Source organism: Xenopus laevis, chromosome 6L, assembly GCF_017654675.1.
Source record: "Xenopus laevis strain J_2021 chromosome 6L, Xenopus_laevis_v10.1, whole genome shotgun sequence".
NCBI classification, from domain to species: Eukaryota; Metazoa; Chordata; class Amphibia; order Anura; family Pipidae; genus Xenopus; species Xenopus laevis.
The window spans coordinates 37,642,844-37,658,987 of NC_054381.1; the positions used below are offsets into that span (position 1 = coordinate 37,642,844).

The 16,144-nt window shown below is 39.2% G+C and overlaps 3 protein-coding genes and 1 long non-coding RNA gene across 10 annotated transcripts in view; 2 read left to right on the plus strand and 2 right to left on the minus strand.

The window, feature by feature from the left end:
• Positions 1-16,144, plus strand: part of LOC121394554 (basic leucine zipper and W2 domain-containing protein 2-like) — a 337,450-nt gene that overhangs the window by 108,649 nt on the left and 212,657 nt on the right. The gene's annotated exons all lie outside the window — the stretch shown is intronic.
• LOC121394560 overlaps positions 1-16,144 on the plus strand; it is a 22,526-nt gene continuing 6,382 nt past the window's right edge. Inside the window, exons 1-4 of one of the 5 annotated variants that reach the window (XR_005961768.1) lie at positions 4,257-4,346; positions 6,170-6,282; positions 6,663-6,690; positions 6,962-7,281. This is a non-coding gene — a long non-coding RNA (uncharacterized LOC121394560). Of the gene's footprint in view, positions 586-1,581; positions 1,624-4,256; positions 4,347-6,169; positions 6,283-6,662; positions 7,282-16,144 lie in introns of those variants that run through there. The other 4 variants (XR_005961771.1, XR_005961770.1, XR_005961767.1 and 1 more) reach the window with 4 other exon arrangements.
• Positions 3,423-7,142, minus strand: LOC121394558 (coiled-coil domain-containing protein 126-like). The gene is made up of 2 exons (XM_041565952.1): positions 6,905-7,142; positions 3,423-4,301 (listed from the first exon to the last, which is right to left on the minus strand). Exons 1-2 carry the CDS (start codon positions 7,140-7,142, stop codon positions 4,117-4,119), a joined length of 423 nt encoding a protein of 140 aa, XP_041421886.1. The 3' UTR covers positions 3,423-4,116.
• The window catches only part of LOC121394546 (E3 ubiquitin-protein ligase DCST1-like), a 7,612-nt gene continuing 1,382 nt past the window's right edge, over positions 9,915-16,144 (minus strand). For both annotated transcript variants that reach the window (XM_041565932.1, XM_041565931.1), the window contains 14 exons: positions 15,961-16,038; positions 15,653-15,781; positions 15,439-15,578; positions 14,525-14,723; positions 13,825-13,968; positions 13,358-13,479; positions 13,018-13,166; positions 12,806-12,905; positions 12,368-12,463; positions 12,155-12,281; positions 11,929-12,045; positions 11,448-11,590; positions 11,094-11,207; positions 9,915-10,538 (listed from right to left, as the gene is read on the minus strand). In XM_041565932.1, the coding sequence (XP_041421866.1) occupies positions 10,314-10,538; positions 11,094-11,207; positions 11,448-11,590; positions 11,929-12,045; positions 12,155-12,281; positions 12,368-12,463; positions 12,806-12,905; positions 13,018-13,166; positions 13,358-13,479; positions 13,825-13,968; positions 14,525-14,723; positions 15,439-15,578; positions 15,653-15,781; positions 15,961-16,038 (1,883 nt within the window). In that variant the 3' untranslated portion in view covers positions 9,915-10,313. The remainder of the gene's footprint in view (positions 10,539-11,093; positions 11,208-11,447; positions 11,591-11,928; positions 12,046-12,154; positions 12,282-12,367; positions 12,464-12,805; positions 12,906-13,017; positions 13,167-13,357; positions 13,480-13,824; positions 13,969-14,524; positions 14,724-15,438; positions 15,579-15,652; positions 15,782-15,960; positions 16,039-16,144) is intronic.

Sequence of the window (16,144 nt, forward strand, 5' to 3'; positions counted from 1 at the left end):
ACCTTTCTGATAAGGCTTACTTAGTTTTAACCTTTCCTTCTCCTTTAAATTACATTTTAAATACATTTTATATTTGACAGCCCATAATGTTCGTCATATCCGACTACTAGAACAATGGAAATGGCAAAATTTAGATGGCAATAGGAGAGGGACAGTCTGCAACAAGCTACAACAAAAACATAGACTGCAGGCTGCCATGGCTTTGCCAGCTTGTTGTTCAGTATCACCTCTCATTCCTAGCAAAATGATGGTAGTGACCAGTCATTTAGGGTGGTCTCCAGAGATTTTTTATTTCCCAGTAGTGCCACGTGGGAAGTAGGAACTACATATTGGGTACCACCTTATACCACAGGTAGAATTTATTTGCCAATGTTTCTAGTTCTAGTAGACGTCAGAAAATTCTTGCATAAGATTTTGTCTTTTGTCTGAGAACAGTGGAGGATGAACTGCCCCTCTTCACCTGTTATCACTTTGAATAAGGGAGCAACTCCACAGTGCGTCTCAAGCCGACATGTCGCCATGCGGCGAAACGCATGCAACGTTTCTGATGTTCTGAAGATACAGGAAGTGAAAGAGAAATTGCAGGTAAGAACGACATTTATCAGACAGTCGCAAGCCGACAATTATGCGTTTCGTCGCATGCCGACGTGTCGGCTCAAAAACGTACCATGAAGTTCCTCCCTAATGGAAAGCACCCATCTGTGTCATGCAGCAATGGGGTCACCCTTAACTCGAAATGCTGAGGACCCTCCATATGCTTTCAATAATGCACTTGTGGATCGATGGCAGACACATGAAGGCAGAAGCAGATAAGCAGATAAGTTGCCTCGTGTGCCACAGGCCTAACTACCGCCTGATGGTATTCATCCCAGGGTAATTAGCGAGCTTAGTTCTGTGATTGCCAAACCTCTTTACTTAATTTTTCAGGATTCATTGAGATCTGGCATAATGCCGAGAGACTGGCGAATTGCTAATGTGGTGCCTCTATTCAAAAAAGGATCCCGTTCTCAGCCTCAAAACTATAGGCCAGTTAGTCTGACGTCAGTATTAGGAAAGCTTTTCGAAGGGTTAATAAAGGATAAGATACTGGACTTCATAGCAAATCATAATACTATGAGTTTGTGCCAGCATGGTTTTATGCGTAATAGATCTTGCCAGACTAACTTAATTTCTTTTTACGAGAATGTAAGTAGAGACCTCGATTCTGGGATGGCAGTGGATGTGATTTACTTAGACTTTGCTAAAGCATTTGATACAGTGCCACACAAAAGGTTACTGGTTAAATTAAGGAATGTTGGCCTGGAACATAGTATTTGTACCTGGATAGAGAACTGGCTAAAAGATAGACTACAAAGAGTGGTGGTAAATGGAACATTTTCTAATTGGACCAATGTTGTTAGTGGAGTACCGCAGGGCTCTGTACTAGGTCCCTTGCTTTTCAACTTGTTTATTAATGACCTGGAGGTGGGCATTGAAAGTACTGTTTCTATTTTTGCAGATGATACTAAATTGTGCAGAACTATAGGTTCCATGCAGGATGCTGCCACTTTGCAAAGTGATCTGTCTAAACTGGAAAACTGGGCAGCAAACTGGAAAATGAGGTTCAACGTTGATAAATGCAAGGTTTGGCACTTTGGCAAAAATAATATAAATGCAAGTTATACACTAAATGGCAATGTGTTGGGAGTTTCCTTAAATGAAAAGGATCTAGGGGTCTTTGTAGATAACACGTTGTCTAATTCTGGGCAGTGTCATTCTGTGACTACTAAAGTAAATAAAGTTCTGACTTGCATAAAAAAGGGCATTAACTCAAGGGATGAAAACATAATTATGCCTCTTTATAGGTCTCTGGTAAGGCCTCATCTGGAGTATGCAGTTCAGTTTTGGACTCCAGTCCTTAAGAGGGATATAAATGAGCTGGAGAGAGTGCAGAGACGTGCAACTAAATTGGTTAGAGGGACGGAAGACTTAAATTATGAGGGTAGACTGTCAAGGTTGGGGTTGTTTTCTCTGGAAAAAAGGCGCTTGCGAGGGGACATGATTACACTTTACAAGTACATTAGAGGACATTATAGACAAATGGCAGGGGACCTTTTTACCCATAAAGTGGATCACCGTACCAGAGGCCACCCCTTTAGACTAGAAGAAAAGAACTTTCATTTGAAGCAACGTAGGGGGTTCTTCACAGTCAGGACAGTGAGGTTGTGGAATGCACTGCCGGGTGATGTTGTGATGGCTGATTCAGTTAATGCCTTTAAGAATGGCTTGGATGATTTTTTGGACAGACATAATATCAAAGGCTATTGTGATACTAAACTCTATAGTTAGTATAGGTCTGGGTAAATAGAAGTTTAATTAAAAGTAGGGAGGGGTGTGTGTATGGATGCTGGGTTTTCATTTGGAGGGGTTGAACTTGATGGACTTTGTCTTTTTTCAACCCAATTTAACTATGTAACATATGAAACAAGAGAAAATCATCATACCACTGTCTTACTGCTACACCAGAGCTGAAAGACTAGTTTATACAAGTGCCTAGCACCCTACTAGTTACACAAGCAAGTTTATTATCTTTATTATGCCTCACACAATGGATAGTGTTTTTCAGATGCAACAGCTATTGGTTGCTATGCTTTTTCGCCACCATATCTGAAAAGACAGGTATTTTGAATATGCCTGTGCACAGAAAATGCACACCATCTTTTTCTGCCCGAAATCCACCGTGTGGGCAGTGACAGGCAGATTGCTCACCTGTTGATGCACACATTGCATTGGTTTCAGCCCATATCTGCCTTTTGTCTGCCAGCATTTTTCTAGTGTAGGGAAAAACAACAGCATAGCTTGCCACAGCTCTTAAGTGAAGATGTGATTGTTTAAAAGATGAACCGTGATAAGACTCATTGCCCATGTAAAAAAGGCACTATGTTTGCCCAGGAGCAGTAACCCATAGCAACCAATAAGATGATTGCTTTTAAACAGGTGACCAGTAAATGCTACCTGCTGATTGGTTGCTATGGGTTACTGCTACTGGGCAAACTTAGTGCCTTTTATTACATAACCCCCATAGTTTAGGAACGAGAACAATAGCGCATCTTGGAGATGAGATTGTTTATAAGGAAAAGGAATCAATCGGCTAACGACTAGCGAATGTACAAATGCCAATCAGGAATTTTATCATCTGCCACAGTTGTTCTATCTCAGTTTGACTATTTATGACCATGAGTTTTTAAAGGGCCAGAGTATGATAAATCTAGAAATTTTAATTAAAAACTTGAATCGAGTTTGGAAAATTCACCATTCCAATTTGAGAGATTTGACCATAAAAAAATATATAATTATAATTTTCAATTCAACCCTTAATACATCTGCCCCTAAGTGTTTCCAAGTACAATTTCTGTACATGGAAGGCCAACACAACTGCCTCAGGAAATCTGTCGATCTATCACTTAGGGAGGGAAATAAAATTTCTCTTTCACAAACAACTCTTCAATTCAAGTAGGTTTTTGTTTCCATAAAAACTGCAAACTTTTCCTATAAGGACTTAAATCATAGAAACTATACACAGAACTGAGGGTGATTTCTTGTATGTTTTTGAGGTTTCAAATAATATCCTCAACCCAGCAATAACCATTGGAATAATTGTAGTATGTTTATGTTTTTTGTCAAGCGTCTGCATAAATAATCTTATTTACAGCAATGAATATACAGTCTTACTAACAAATAGTGCAAATAAATACATTCTTTGGGTCAAACCTCCAGCTCAAACATAAATTTTTCGATGTTGCAAAATATAATATTCTAGTATATTATTTATATTATAGGTTTTTGTTTTTAATTTAGAGTACTAAGGTTATAATCTCTAGGACAATGCTTCCAAACTCACTTCTAGAAAACTTACTTTAAAGATAAGGGGGAAAAATAAAATATTATAAACTTAAAATGGCCGATATTCTCTGCGTTCTTATAGTGCCGCCGATAAAACAGTTGAGTATTGCATTATATGCTATAGCTGCTTACTTGGCAAACCAAAATAAAGCACAGATCTAGCCAGAAATGCCAATTTCGTAGCACGTAAAGATGTACTCAGCCTGATGAAATAACCAGAATGGCACTCTCTTGCTATCTCTTGTTTGCGGACGTATTCACACGTTTACTTGTAGTTAGTGGGACAGGATTTCCACCAGTGCTATTGGTGCTATTATTGGATGATCCGTTCACTACAAAGTAGTCAATTTTGTTCTCTAGCTTTCCAAGCCGCTGTAGAATATCATCCAAAAGGACAGCAATTGTTCTCTTCAAGTCAGCTATGAAGAAAAAGAAGCGAAATAAGGCATTAGAAGAACAGACAAGTACGATATATATTATTCTTTACAATATTCAGTATTTTTTTTTTTCAAAAACGCATCAGTTAATAGTGCTGCTCCAGCAGAATTCTGCACTGAAATCCGTTTCTCAAAAGAGCAAACAGATTTCAAAATTAAATATAAAAAAATCTGACAACGGGCTAGACATATTGGCAGTTTCCCAGCTGCCCCAGTCATGTGACTTGTGGTCTGATAAACTTCAGTGACTTGTTACTGCTGTAATGCAAGTTGGAGTGATATTACCCCCCTCCCTTTCCCCCCAGCAGCCGAACAAGAGAACATGGGGAAGGTAACCAGATAGCAGCTCCCTAACACAAGATAACACCTGCCTGGTAGATCTAAGAACAGCACTCAATAGTAAAATCCAGGTCCCACTGCGACATATTCAGTTACATTGAGTAGGTAAAATAACAGCCTGCCAGAAAGCAGTTCCATCCTAAAGTGACCAGGCTAAAAAACCTGAGATGGCTGCTTAAACAACGATATTACAACTAAAAAAAGAAAAAAATACACTTGCTGGTTCAGTAATCAACTTTTATATTGTAGAGTTAATTATTTGAAGTGTACAATATTTGTATAATGCTTTATCAGTTGGGCAGGTCGTCTGCATACTTTACTTTAACCTGGCACTCAAGTTGTGTGTGAGGGTGAGTTTCTGCAAACACTTCACTGCATGCAAGCCAGACCGTAGTTAAGAGCGCAGATGAAATAAAAGATGTGTTCTAACAGCTTAGTTATGAGAACACTTTCTTTTAATCCTAAGAGGATAAAAACAGAAATAGCAAAGGCACTGTGGGCTCCAGCAAACATACTTTGGCTATGATGCAAGACTTATTTAAAGAAAGAACTAGTATCTAATCACATTTATATCCTTGTAAAGAAGCAATAGCCTCAGGGTACTAAGAATATGTTATACTAGGCCTCGAGCAAATAGTGAATATATTACAGTTGTAAAGTAGCCCTATAAATGTATGAAAAGGAAACAAGCCGTCAAAATCATCACTGCATAATGTTAAATAAGAAAATATACGCTGACCTACAGCAGTGGTACCCAAACTGCGTGGTTGGCCCTCCTTGGAGGTCCCAGCTTGAAGGTCAGGTAAAATTCGGGTACGGTAGTATTCCTAGATACTGCCAGATACTTAGCTTGGCTGAATTTAGGGATGTAGGCTTGTGTGCTGATCTAGTCATTCTTGTTAACTATGGATGAATGGCTCACAGAATGTTTTCTTATATCTGTATTTTGTCATGGGAAAATAAATGGGAATGCACCAAATCCACTATTATAAGATTCAGTCGAATCCTGAACCCCTTGTGAAAGATTCTGCCGAATCCTGAATTGAATCCTAACCCTAATTTGCATATGTAAATTAGGGGGGGAAAGAGAACCACATGTGCAGTGAGTGGGTGAAGAATTTTTGAAAAGTCACAATTTTTTGGGTTCAGATTTGGTTTGGCCAGGCACTTGGATTCAGCCAAATTCTGCTGAAAAGGGCCAAATCTTGGCCGAATCCCAAACTGAAACCTGGATAAAAAGGGTCCAGACCAACTGTTGAACCGCAAAGGGGGGTTTACACCAAAACAGACTGAAAACCGAAGACTTAAAGGGCAAAATACCAATTTTTTTTTAGCATTTAGCGATTAGCGTTTAAACATAATTAAAACAATAAACAAAAAGTAAGTACCAGACAGTGAAAAGTAAAGTACTTTAGTTTTCCACTTTCCTGGTTCTTTGGAGAAACTGTGGGATGAAGAGAGTTAAAAGACTAGTAACCAATTTTTTTTTTTTTTTTTTAAAAATTCATTAGTATGGAACGAAAAAATGAAACCACATGGACAAATTAAATTGCTACAGGTAGGACTACACGAACGATTTTGGCACGATCCGACGCGCTGCGACAAAACTCGTGACAAAAATAAGGTAAGAGATAGAATTGTTGCATGGTGTCGCAACGCTGATACGAAGCGACACGACTGTTGGATCTCTTAATGACCTCTACCCTATCCAGTAGTTGTGTGACACATATAACAGCTGTGATTACACAGAGCTCATTATCTCTTAATTAAACAAACTCGCCTGATTACAGAGGCAACAATGGAAGGTAGAACGGGTAACACATCAATGACCTTTTGCGCGTTAAAATAGAAAATATGAATTATTTAACTAAATCCACCCATGTTTTTGTTTGCATAATGATACAAAATGTAATTAAAAGCATTTTGTCAATATACAATAATTGATTTTAAGGCTATTTGTAATTGCATTAGAAAGAAATATGTTTATCCTTTTCTCTTCTTTAGTTCTATCTCTTGAAACAATATAGCAGAGGTAAGTTCTCCTCCAGGTCTTATAACAGATACTACTTCCAAGAACCATTACGTTTGCAAACAGCTGGAAAAGAGATGAAATGTTTTCAATAAATATACAAGTATATTGGAACTTTGCTTAGATTTGCAGTTTCTAAACACTAACAATTTAATAACTATAATAATTACATCACTGTATACATGAGAAATACGAATAGGTTTGCTTTATAGCTTACCATATCCTGCCATGGAGCCTCCATTTCCACCATTCATTAGATCTTTGTTCTCCTCAGCCAAAGCTTTGACATATCTTCTGCTCAAGTCTAATATTTCATCTCTGAGCTCCTCGCTGCTCTGGTGTCTCGGATACTGGAACGTGTAGCGCAGCAACATCAGTCCCCAGACGAATCCAAAAGCAAGGAGTAAAATACTCAGTTTCTGTGAGACAGACTTTCTTGAAAACGTTAAAATCATGATTTCAGCAGATGTCAGGAATCAGGTGTGTCCCCAGGATTCACAAAAAGCGGTGACAGTCAAATCTGTCTGTGCAGATCATCCTGGAAATGACTCTCGTGGTGCCTGATGCTTATCTGTAGATACCTAACAATAACAGGTAGGCAATGCATTAAAGTATAATATAGCATTATAGTGTATATTACATTAAAAGTGTTTCTCATACTGTCAGTGTGTAAAAAGCCTACGCATTCCATTGATTCCCGGTCGTGACAAAGTGCAAATCCACCTGTATTCAAACAACTTATCAGGTTCTCTGCAGGTAATATGATACCTCCCAACTGTCCTGCTTTTCATGGGAGAATTCTCAGTCCTATCTGTAAAGGGGTGGAAAATACCAGATATGAGAAAACATTTTGTCAGACTGGAAAATGATCTGGATACTATTAAAGGGGGAACCATTGAAAATGAAAATTTAATATAAGCTTCCTCATACTGATGTTTGATACTTTCTAAATACATTGCTTCTGAAATAATCAAGTTTATCTTCACTATTCCTCTCTCAGCATCTGTTTCTCTTCATTCTGTCTTCATGCAGCAGTTAGGTGTCAGATGAATGATCCAATATATCTTATAGGGGGCTCCCTTTCCTAGCAGATGAATTAGAGCTCACTCAAATAACGGATTGCAGTACAAACAAAATAACTGTCTTTTTGCACAAATTCTGCATGTAGCGAGCCCCCCCCCCATTAAGATATATAAGATCATTCATCTGACACCCAACTCCTGCATGAAGACAGAATTTAGAGAAAGCTATACTATCGCGGCTACTTATCTCCCTGTGTGTTTTGCAATCTTAGATTTTAATACTTCTGAATGGGCTTGCAATTTCTAATAAATTGGTCAAAAAAAGGTCTCTGTGCGTTTTGGGATGACAGGCGTTTCAAGTAGCATTGTGTATGAAGTAGCTGGCAATTTACATTGTTCTCAATGAGAAGACATAAAGATCGACTGAAACTTGTTGGACTTCCCCATCTCCCGACCTGCCACTAACCATTCCGATCACATAAAGTAGTAAAAGATCAGCCGACGTTCTGCCCCTGAAAGCAATCGTACGAAAGTTATGTCCGACAAAGCTGGTGACAGTCTCCCACTGAAAATCGAGATATTAAATTGCAGAGATATTATCGGCAGCCGAAAGAAATATTTTAACCTGTCCAATCACCAAACGACCGATCTCCGTGGTACCAAAAATGATGGGACTCTCCACACATGCTCCAACAATCGTACGAACCGAGGATTCGTACGTTCGGATCTTTGCATCTATGGCCAGCTTAAATGTTATGAGGGTACAGACAGATCCAAATGCTTTAGTTCTGATGCATATATAGTCCAACCTATGGTCTTTTAGTTGGTAGGTAAAAACTACAGCTTCTAAACACCCAACAGTCTTGTCCTAATGTTGCCATACAATACCTGATACTGCTCAATAATTCTATTGATACAGCGGAACGTTCTCATGCTGCATATTTATTAATACAAATAGCGGTTCTCAACAGAAATGTTGCAAATTCTCTTCTAAGGAAAGACACACGTGGAGATTCGGGGGGAGATTAGTTGCCCGGCAACATATCCCCTTTTATTCGGACGACTAATCTCCCCGAACTGCCTTCCCATCGTCTAGAATCTAAATCGCCGGCGGGATGGCACTCTGAGCGCTTCGTTTTCCGGAGTCACCTGAAGTTGTCTCACAAGGAAAACGAAGTCGCCCTAAACGAAATCTCTGCCCTAACTGTATGGGGCCTTGGACAAATTACCTTCCTGTACCCAGGCACCGAATGTTTACTCTACGTGCAGATACTTGTTCTGACTCATATGTTTAGTGCTGTATAAAAAAAATAATAGCCCTAATAAAATAATAATAATGGAGTAAAATTAAAATATGTATACCAGGCATGTCCAAAAGTCGATTGCGGCCCATTTTCAAATTTACACCGGCTCTCAGCCTCCATCATGAAATTAATAATAATGCGGTCAGCCAGCACAGTGCGATCAGGAATCGCGTAGCAGTAATATTTTGGCACATCAGTGAAATGATCTGCCACTTGGTCTATACTGCTGTCTGTGTGCTGAAGGTGTTAGCAATAGACACGTACTGGCACGTAGTGATGCGCCGCTCTTGCGGCTCTTCTAGGCAGATCATTTTACTAATGTGCACAAATATTACTGTTACGGCTACACGATCCCTTGTTTAAATGATGTTAATAGCTCAAAGAATGTCAGGCTGAATGATCTGGCCCCCACACATTTTCACCCAGTAACGTAACTAGAGGGGAGCGGACCCTGGCACGGGACGTGCAACCACTGTTTTCACCTCACTAAATCTGGCCCTCGTTGCGAAAAGTTTGGACACCCTGATGTATACCCACAAGCAAGACCGCCATCAGAAATCGCAGGGCCCCATACGACTAAATTTCCTGGGCCCCCTGGGCTGCCCCCAACGCAAGCCCATCTACAGGTCCGACCTCCCCACCCCACAGTAAAAAAATTATTGGTGGCTAGGGTTCCCACATGTTAATAAAAAATAAAAAGATATTGGTGGTTAGGGCCCCCCATAAAAAAAAACATTTGTGGCCAGGGGCCCCCCCATTATAAAATATTGGTGGCTAGAACCCCACATGTGGGAAAAAAAATTGGTGCCCCCCCCCACATTATAAGAAAATTGGTGGCCAGGGTCCCTTAAACGTCCATGCCTTCCCAAAGTTAGCAGCTCTCAGAAAGATGGGGGCACAGCTAATCAAGTAAGTGTGGCGTGGCCGGGCCCCACTTACCCTCGGGGCCCCCTACAACTCTCCCCCATCCCCCCCTGATGGCGACCCTGCCCACAAGTCAGTGCCAGTCAAGTTCCTTAGAATGGCTACAAAGATGGCGAGCAGAATGGCTGAATCTGGAGGGGGGGCACCCTGTTTGTTGTGTTGCAGCCAGAAACAAAATGACTGCAGCTATCAGCAGATGTGAGAGGCTCTGTGACTGGGTAATACAATGGACACATATTTATAAAAGTTTATTAAAGTTTATTAAATACTGATTATATAAAATATATGTTTAATATATTTTACAAAATATATTAAAAAAAGTATATTATACAAAACATTTTTTTAAAAAGGGGGAGGGGCCGCCATCACTGTAGTATTATTCTTCACAGAAGTAATTTTCAATTAAATCATCTGGTAAGCAAACAAAGCAGCATTTCTTTATCTCCTTCCAGCAGTCGAGGCAGTAGGCTGTGTCACAGTTTGATGTCTTGCAAATATAGGAAGTCTTGGTTTCTTTGGCATTACAAACCAAACAGCGTCGCTTTATAATGACTCTCAGCCATTTCATTTGTCGGAATAGCATACCAGGTATAGACATCATCTGTGGACAACACAATATAGTCAATACCAAGCCAAGGGGCGTGAGAATCTATTTACAGCAATGGCAGCTGAAGTAAGGGTGGTGGCAGACATGGCTACTGGGGGAGATTAGTTGTCCAGAAACAAATTGCCTCTTCTTTGGACTAATCTCCCCTAAATGCCTTCCCGCCGGCTAGAATGTAAATCGCCGGCAGGATGGCTTTGTTTTCCAAAGTCGCCCGAAGTTTCCTTGTGAGGCAACGTCGGGCGACTTCGGAAAACAAATTGTTCAGAGTGACATCCCGCTGGCGATTTATATTCTAGCTGGCAGGAAGGTATTTAGGGGAGATTCATCGCCCGAAGAAGAAGCGATTGGTCACTGGGCAACTAATTTCCCCCAATAGCCATGTCTGCCACCACCCTAATGCATTAGAAGAGTAAGCGAATGTATTTTGTGCACATAGTGCAGCTAATGTAGGAAAATGAAAGCTAAGGCAAGGTGCTAGTGTGTTGGGTGCCAACTAATGTGCTGTAGGGTGATGAGCTGTAAAAGACAGAAGCTCAGGTTAATACTTACAAAGTTTCTGTGGCGGTTGGCAGTGATCATTAAGTTCTTCCTCTTTATATTTAAATACAGGTCCCTGTACCTCAGTAGCTCATTATAGAGATGGAGAATTCGCCTTTTCTCCGTCTAAAGGAAAGAAAGCAGCAGGTGGAGGTGTTACACAGTTATTTACACTAAGAAATACATCAGTTCATTAGTAGGACAAAAAAAGTGGAATTTTGTAGTGCCCTTTCTGCCATGAGCCAAGGTGAGAAAATAGACACATGGGCCACTTTACCAGAAGCTAAAAAAAGCCCCCCCCCCCTCCTGTTTAATAGATTGTAAAATATTCCTAAATAAAAACTCTCTCAGCTCATAATATCTTGCCTTAGGGTAAAAGTAAGCAGCCAGGACTCTGCACAGTCGGCTCATGTATATCTGGACAAAAGGAAGGATCAGCGTGATGGTCAGTAGTAAACAAGTGCCGATATATTGCTGGGACGTCAGATGAATCGGTTGCGCCAGACAAACTGTGGAGAATCAGAAAGAAACTGGAGTATTAGTAATGCTGCCAGTATGAATGATATGTCTTGTTGGGAAATGAATAGAAAATGAAGCCCCGAAAGATACTTATAATTCCTTTCATTCATATTGTAACTAAGCAGTTTAACTGTTAAGCAAGACAACCAAAACAATTTCACCTTAATGGTTCTACAGATTGTTTGGCCATACAATTCATATCAGCTACCTGTGTGATTTTCCCATTTAAATGAAAGTGCTTGCTACATGTAAGTTCTATTGATATCTACAAAACTTTAAACACATGGAGTACAGCACATTGGAAATGTCAGTGAAGCTTTGCACATACCAGTATTATTGGTCACATGAAGCGCATTAGAGGACGTATTGATATTTCCAATTGTGTTCCGGAGAAATCTTGCCAGGAATCCGGTGCCACCAACAATCACTTCTAGATTGTGTTTAACTGCAGGGTAAAACGAGAGGTGGATTAAGCAATATGGAACAGAGAGAAGTATGAACTATTAACAGATTGCTGTTAGAAACATACAGTAGTACATTCAAGACATACTTACAGCCAAAGTTGTAGCTAATATTGGAATGCTTGATAGTAATGTCCATGATATTTTGGACACCCAAATCCAGTCCAAGTAAAAGCAGGCAAATAACAATCAGCGGAATGCACCCTATCATAGCGCTTGTCTGGAAGAGAAAAGTTTGTTATTGTATTTATGAAAGAAGCAGGGAACATACCGTAATCTGCTAGAGAGTATTTGATAAGTACTTACCAATGCTTTCACCTCTGGTCCATGGAGGGCAAAGTTTATTGGGTAAATTAAATCTGCACGTTCCCCTTTTTTCAGCGGTAGCAGGTGCCTCTTTCCCTGTAGGATAAATAAAAACAAGAGTGATTTCCTGGTCTCTCATTTACATTTTTAAATATCCTTAGCTTGAAAAACAAACACTTCTGAACAAAATGAGCCAACAACAAACTTACTCTTACTCAAAAACTGAAATCTACTCTCCTAGGGCTCCTCATGCAGTATTTAATGTACAGAAGAAGAGCACATTAGGATTCTCACTCATCTTAATTCTTATATACTTCCTAAACTTTTATAATAACTTGTATACACTTCAAAATGTAATTAAGAAATGAGTGCATTTATAGAGCACAAATAAATATATACATACATAACAAAAGACAGTATGTTTGCTGCCAAACTAACCTGCTTCCTCCTACGAGCGTCGATTTGTTTGAAGTACGTTGTTATGTACACATTGTCGTGGCGAAGGTTTGAATTGTAATTCTCAACATAGCCAAAAGCTCTGCAAAGACAAAGGGACCAGAGTGAACCCCACACAAAAACCTCACACAAAGTAAACCATCGATATTTGGCTTCTGCAGTATTAATTGGTAAACTAAAACGAATGTACTTACGAACTGATGTATTGGAGGAAGAGTAGAGACAAAACTATTTTTATAGCCTTCATAGCTTTCTGTGAAACTGATTCGCTCTCTTCAACGGTTTCGGACACATTTTGTTTGACTTTCTTCAGTGTCGTATCAAATATGGTTTTGTTTCTGACCTGTGTTCAGGCAAAGAGAGAAAAAAGTATATGAAAATACTAGCCAAGGGGATCACAAGGAACATCAGATAAACTTCATAGCAAATAAAGGAAATATTTTAAAAGCACCGATTGATTGGCACCCAAATAACAAACAGGATCCTATCAGCAATGGAGAGAGTCTCCGATGAGGCATATTTTGCGAAACTTACCGTAATTTGAACATCTATAGTGACATTTTGCTTGAATGTGTCAATGGCCCCACTGATATTATCATAGAGTTCTCCAAACAAAGGGTCGATGCGGATGTGCTTCTTGCACAATGGCAGGAACCCTAGAAATAAAAGCAGCAAGTCAATAAACAACTACAAATACTTCCCTCCCACTACTGTCAAGACATTTCTTGTTGGATTTAGGGGAAAATTACCTTTATATTACATGTTAAATTATGATATAGATGGGCCAAATCAAACCAACTTTGAAATTTATCTTTTTATTATTTTATTATATATTAGACAATTTTGCTTATTTTTAAAAAAAATATTTTTTTTGCTTAACACTACAGATAACGCTGTTCAGTAGTAACCCCCCTGTCACTAAATAACTATATATGGTGAAAATGCCAAATTAAATTTCTACTGTTGGTTACAAGTGTCACATTTTGTTTAAAGATACTTACAATTTAAAGCGCCGCAGACAAATTTCAATTTCATTGGCCAGCACAATGCATGATTGAGAACAGGTAACCATATTGTCTCCATGCATTCATCATATTTCTGATCAAACCATTCATGGCACTTCCCTATGCCCATTTCAAAGAGATCTGTTAGAAAAGAAAATGGATCATTAATTTGTGTAATGGAGCTGTCACCAAAGCCTACATGTTACCCTGCATCTCACAATTATTCGGGTATCTAGTATATAGGATGTGCATAATTCTCTACATACACATAAATATCATGAAAAAATTAAGGAACTTTAATGCTTAGGAATGCTGAGACTCCACTGTGTAGAATTCCAGCTCCAGGCAGAACAAGGGCACACGGGGTACCAGTTCTGCTACCCCTACACCAAGTTTTACCTGATCCATGGGGTATCAAACCGCATGTGGCCAGAGCTGGGCCAGAGCGGCCCGGGGCCCTAGGTGGATGCGCAAAAAGACGGGGAGAGAGTGGACAGCATGGGGTAGGCGACAGAGCAGGTACGTGACTGCCACCCTCCCAGCTTTGGGCCCTAGGCACATGCCTACTCTGCCTACCCCTAGTTCCGTCCCTGCATGTGGCCATCGGTTTGAGAAAATAGTGATATATTTTCAGCCCATAAAGTATTTGGGAAAACGAAATGCAGTGAGATGAAAGTGGGTGTACTTGGTAACTTACGTTCACAGCGCAGGAAAGTCTTCATGCTAAATTTCTTCTGAGTATTCATTAGTAACGTTTTGTTTCTCTCGATTTCTTCCCTTATCAGTTCTTTCTCTCTCACATTGTCGTATCCCTCAGTGCTTTCAACTTCTTCTTCTACCTCACGGAAATCATCAGTTATTTCTTTGGTGTCCTTTGTTAAATTCGATGACCTTTTCTATAAAAAGAAAAAGAGACATTTTTCATACAGATAATATAGCTGAGGGGTGCTTATAACCACTATTGCCAGTTGTTCTCTGATTTATTCTCTTTACCGTTAATTTCAGCAATATGTAGGGGCATATATATATATATATATATATATATATATATATATATATATATATATATATATATATATATATATATGAAATAGTGAAAGTAGAGCTCAATACAGTTTGCAAGTGTGAAACTCCACTTCACTTACTTGTATAGGATTTTTAGGAATTGTTTATCAAAGAGTGAAGATAGACAGAACTCTTTTTTCACCTGTTGATAAACGTGCCATAAAAATTCAAGTCAACAGAAGAGGTTGTGAGTCCCCTCGGGTGAACTGGGAGGTCTATTTTCCCTCTATGTCAAAAGTGCCCCATAGTTACAGCATTTGATACACAAACTGGTGACCATGAAATTATTACTGAGAGAACAATACACATTGATCTAACATGACAGGATTGTACCACTCAAGGTCTCAAAGCATTAAGTGCACTTTGTAAAGAACAGGTGCAAATGTGAAAGGGTTTTTAATCCCAGGCCTATAAGGTATTGAGCTATACAGTTAAGCCTATAATAACAATCTTGCAGCATTTACAAAAATGCATATAAAGATTTGTCATTAATTATCATAATTGTGGGTCCCACCATTTTTTGCTAAAAAATATCAATTTCATTACCGTCAATTGACCAAATATCCTCTTTATAGGTTCCATCATTGATGTGTACATCATCTTTGTGTGGTTAAGGGTCATCTCTCCTGTACACTCAAAGCTCATTACAAGTAGTTCTATATTTTTCATCATATTAGGAACAGGGCCTAAAAAGAGAAAAGGGTTTAGTACATTGTAAAGAACAAATACGGAGTAAGTAGAATGACTAGCCAGTACATACCATCAGTGATTGCTTTGATAGCAACTGTAGTTGTTAGGGCACCTGTACTTTCGCACAGGATAAGCAGGAGTATCATCAATGTCGAGCAGCGGAAATTAGTGGACATTGCCCATCCGAAGGAAAATATAGCTGAGAAAAGAGCAACAGGGGGAGATGCATTAGGTTCAGCCTATAAGTACAACAAGGGCCATAACTTGCTATCACATAAATATACAGGGCCCATAACAGGAAAAAAATTACAGGAATATACTTACAGACAATAAAATAACAAATAAATAGTGATAACAGTGAAAGAAGTGTATACTCACCATTATTAACAATAAATATGCAGACTTTGATCTGGTCATTCAAGGTGGTTAATGGATAAACCAGCAAAAAGTAAAGTGCTAGAGAAAGAGAAAAAGGTATTAGACTGGATAACGTACACCTTACCCCTATTATATGCCATACTCTCATTGTATCAATCTCTCACACACACTTCATTTTTTCACT

Bases quoted from the DNA above. Each gene is read 5' to 3' on its own strand.
- LOC121394558 (XM_041565952.1), bottom strand. From the start codon at position 7,142: ATGATTTTAACGTTTTCAAGAAAGTCTGTCTCACAGAAACTGAGTATT. The intron at 4,302-6,904 runs GTAAGCTATAAA...TTTTCTTCATAG, and splicing joins AGGCTCCATGGCAGGATATG to CTGACTTGAAGAGAACAATT.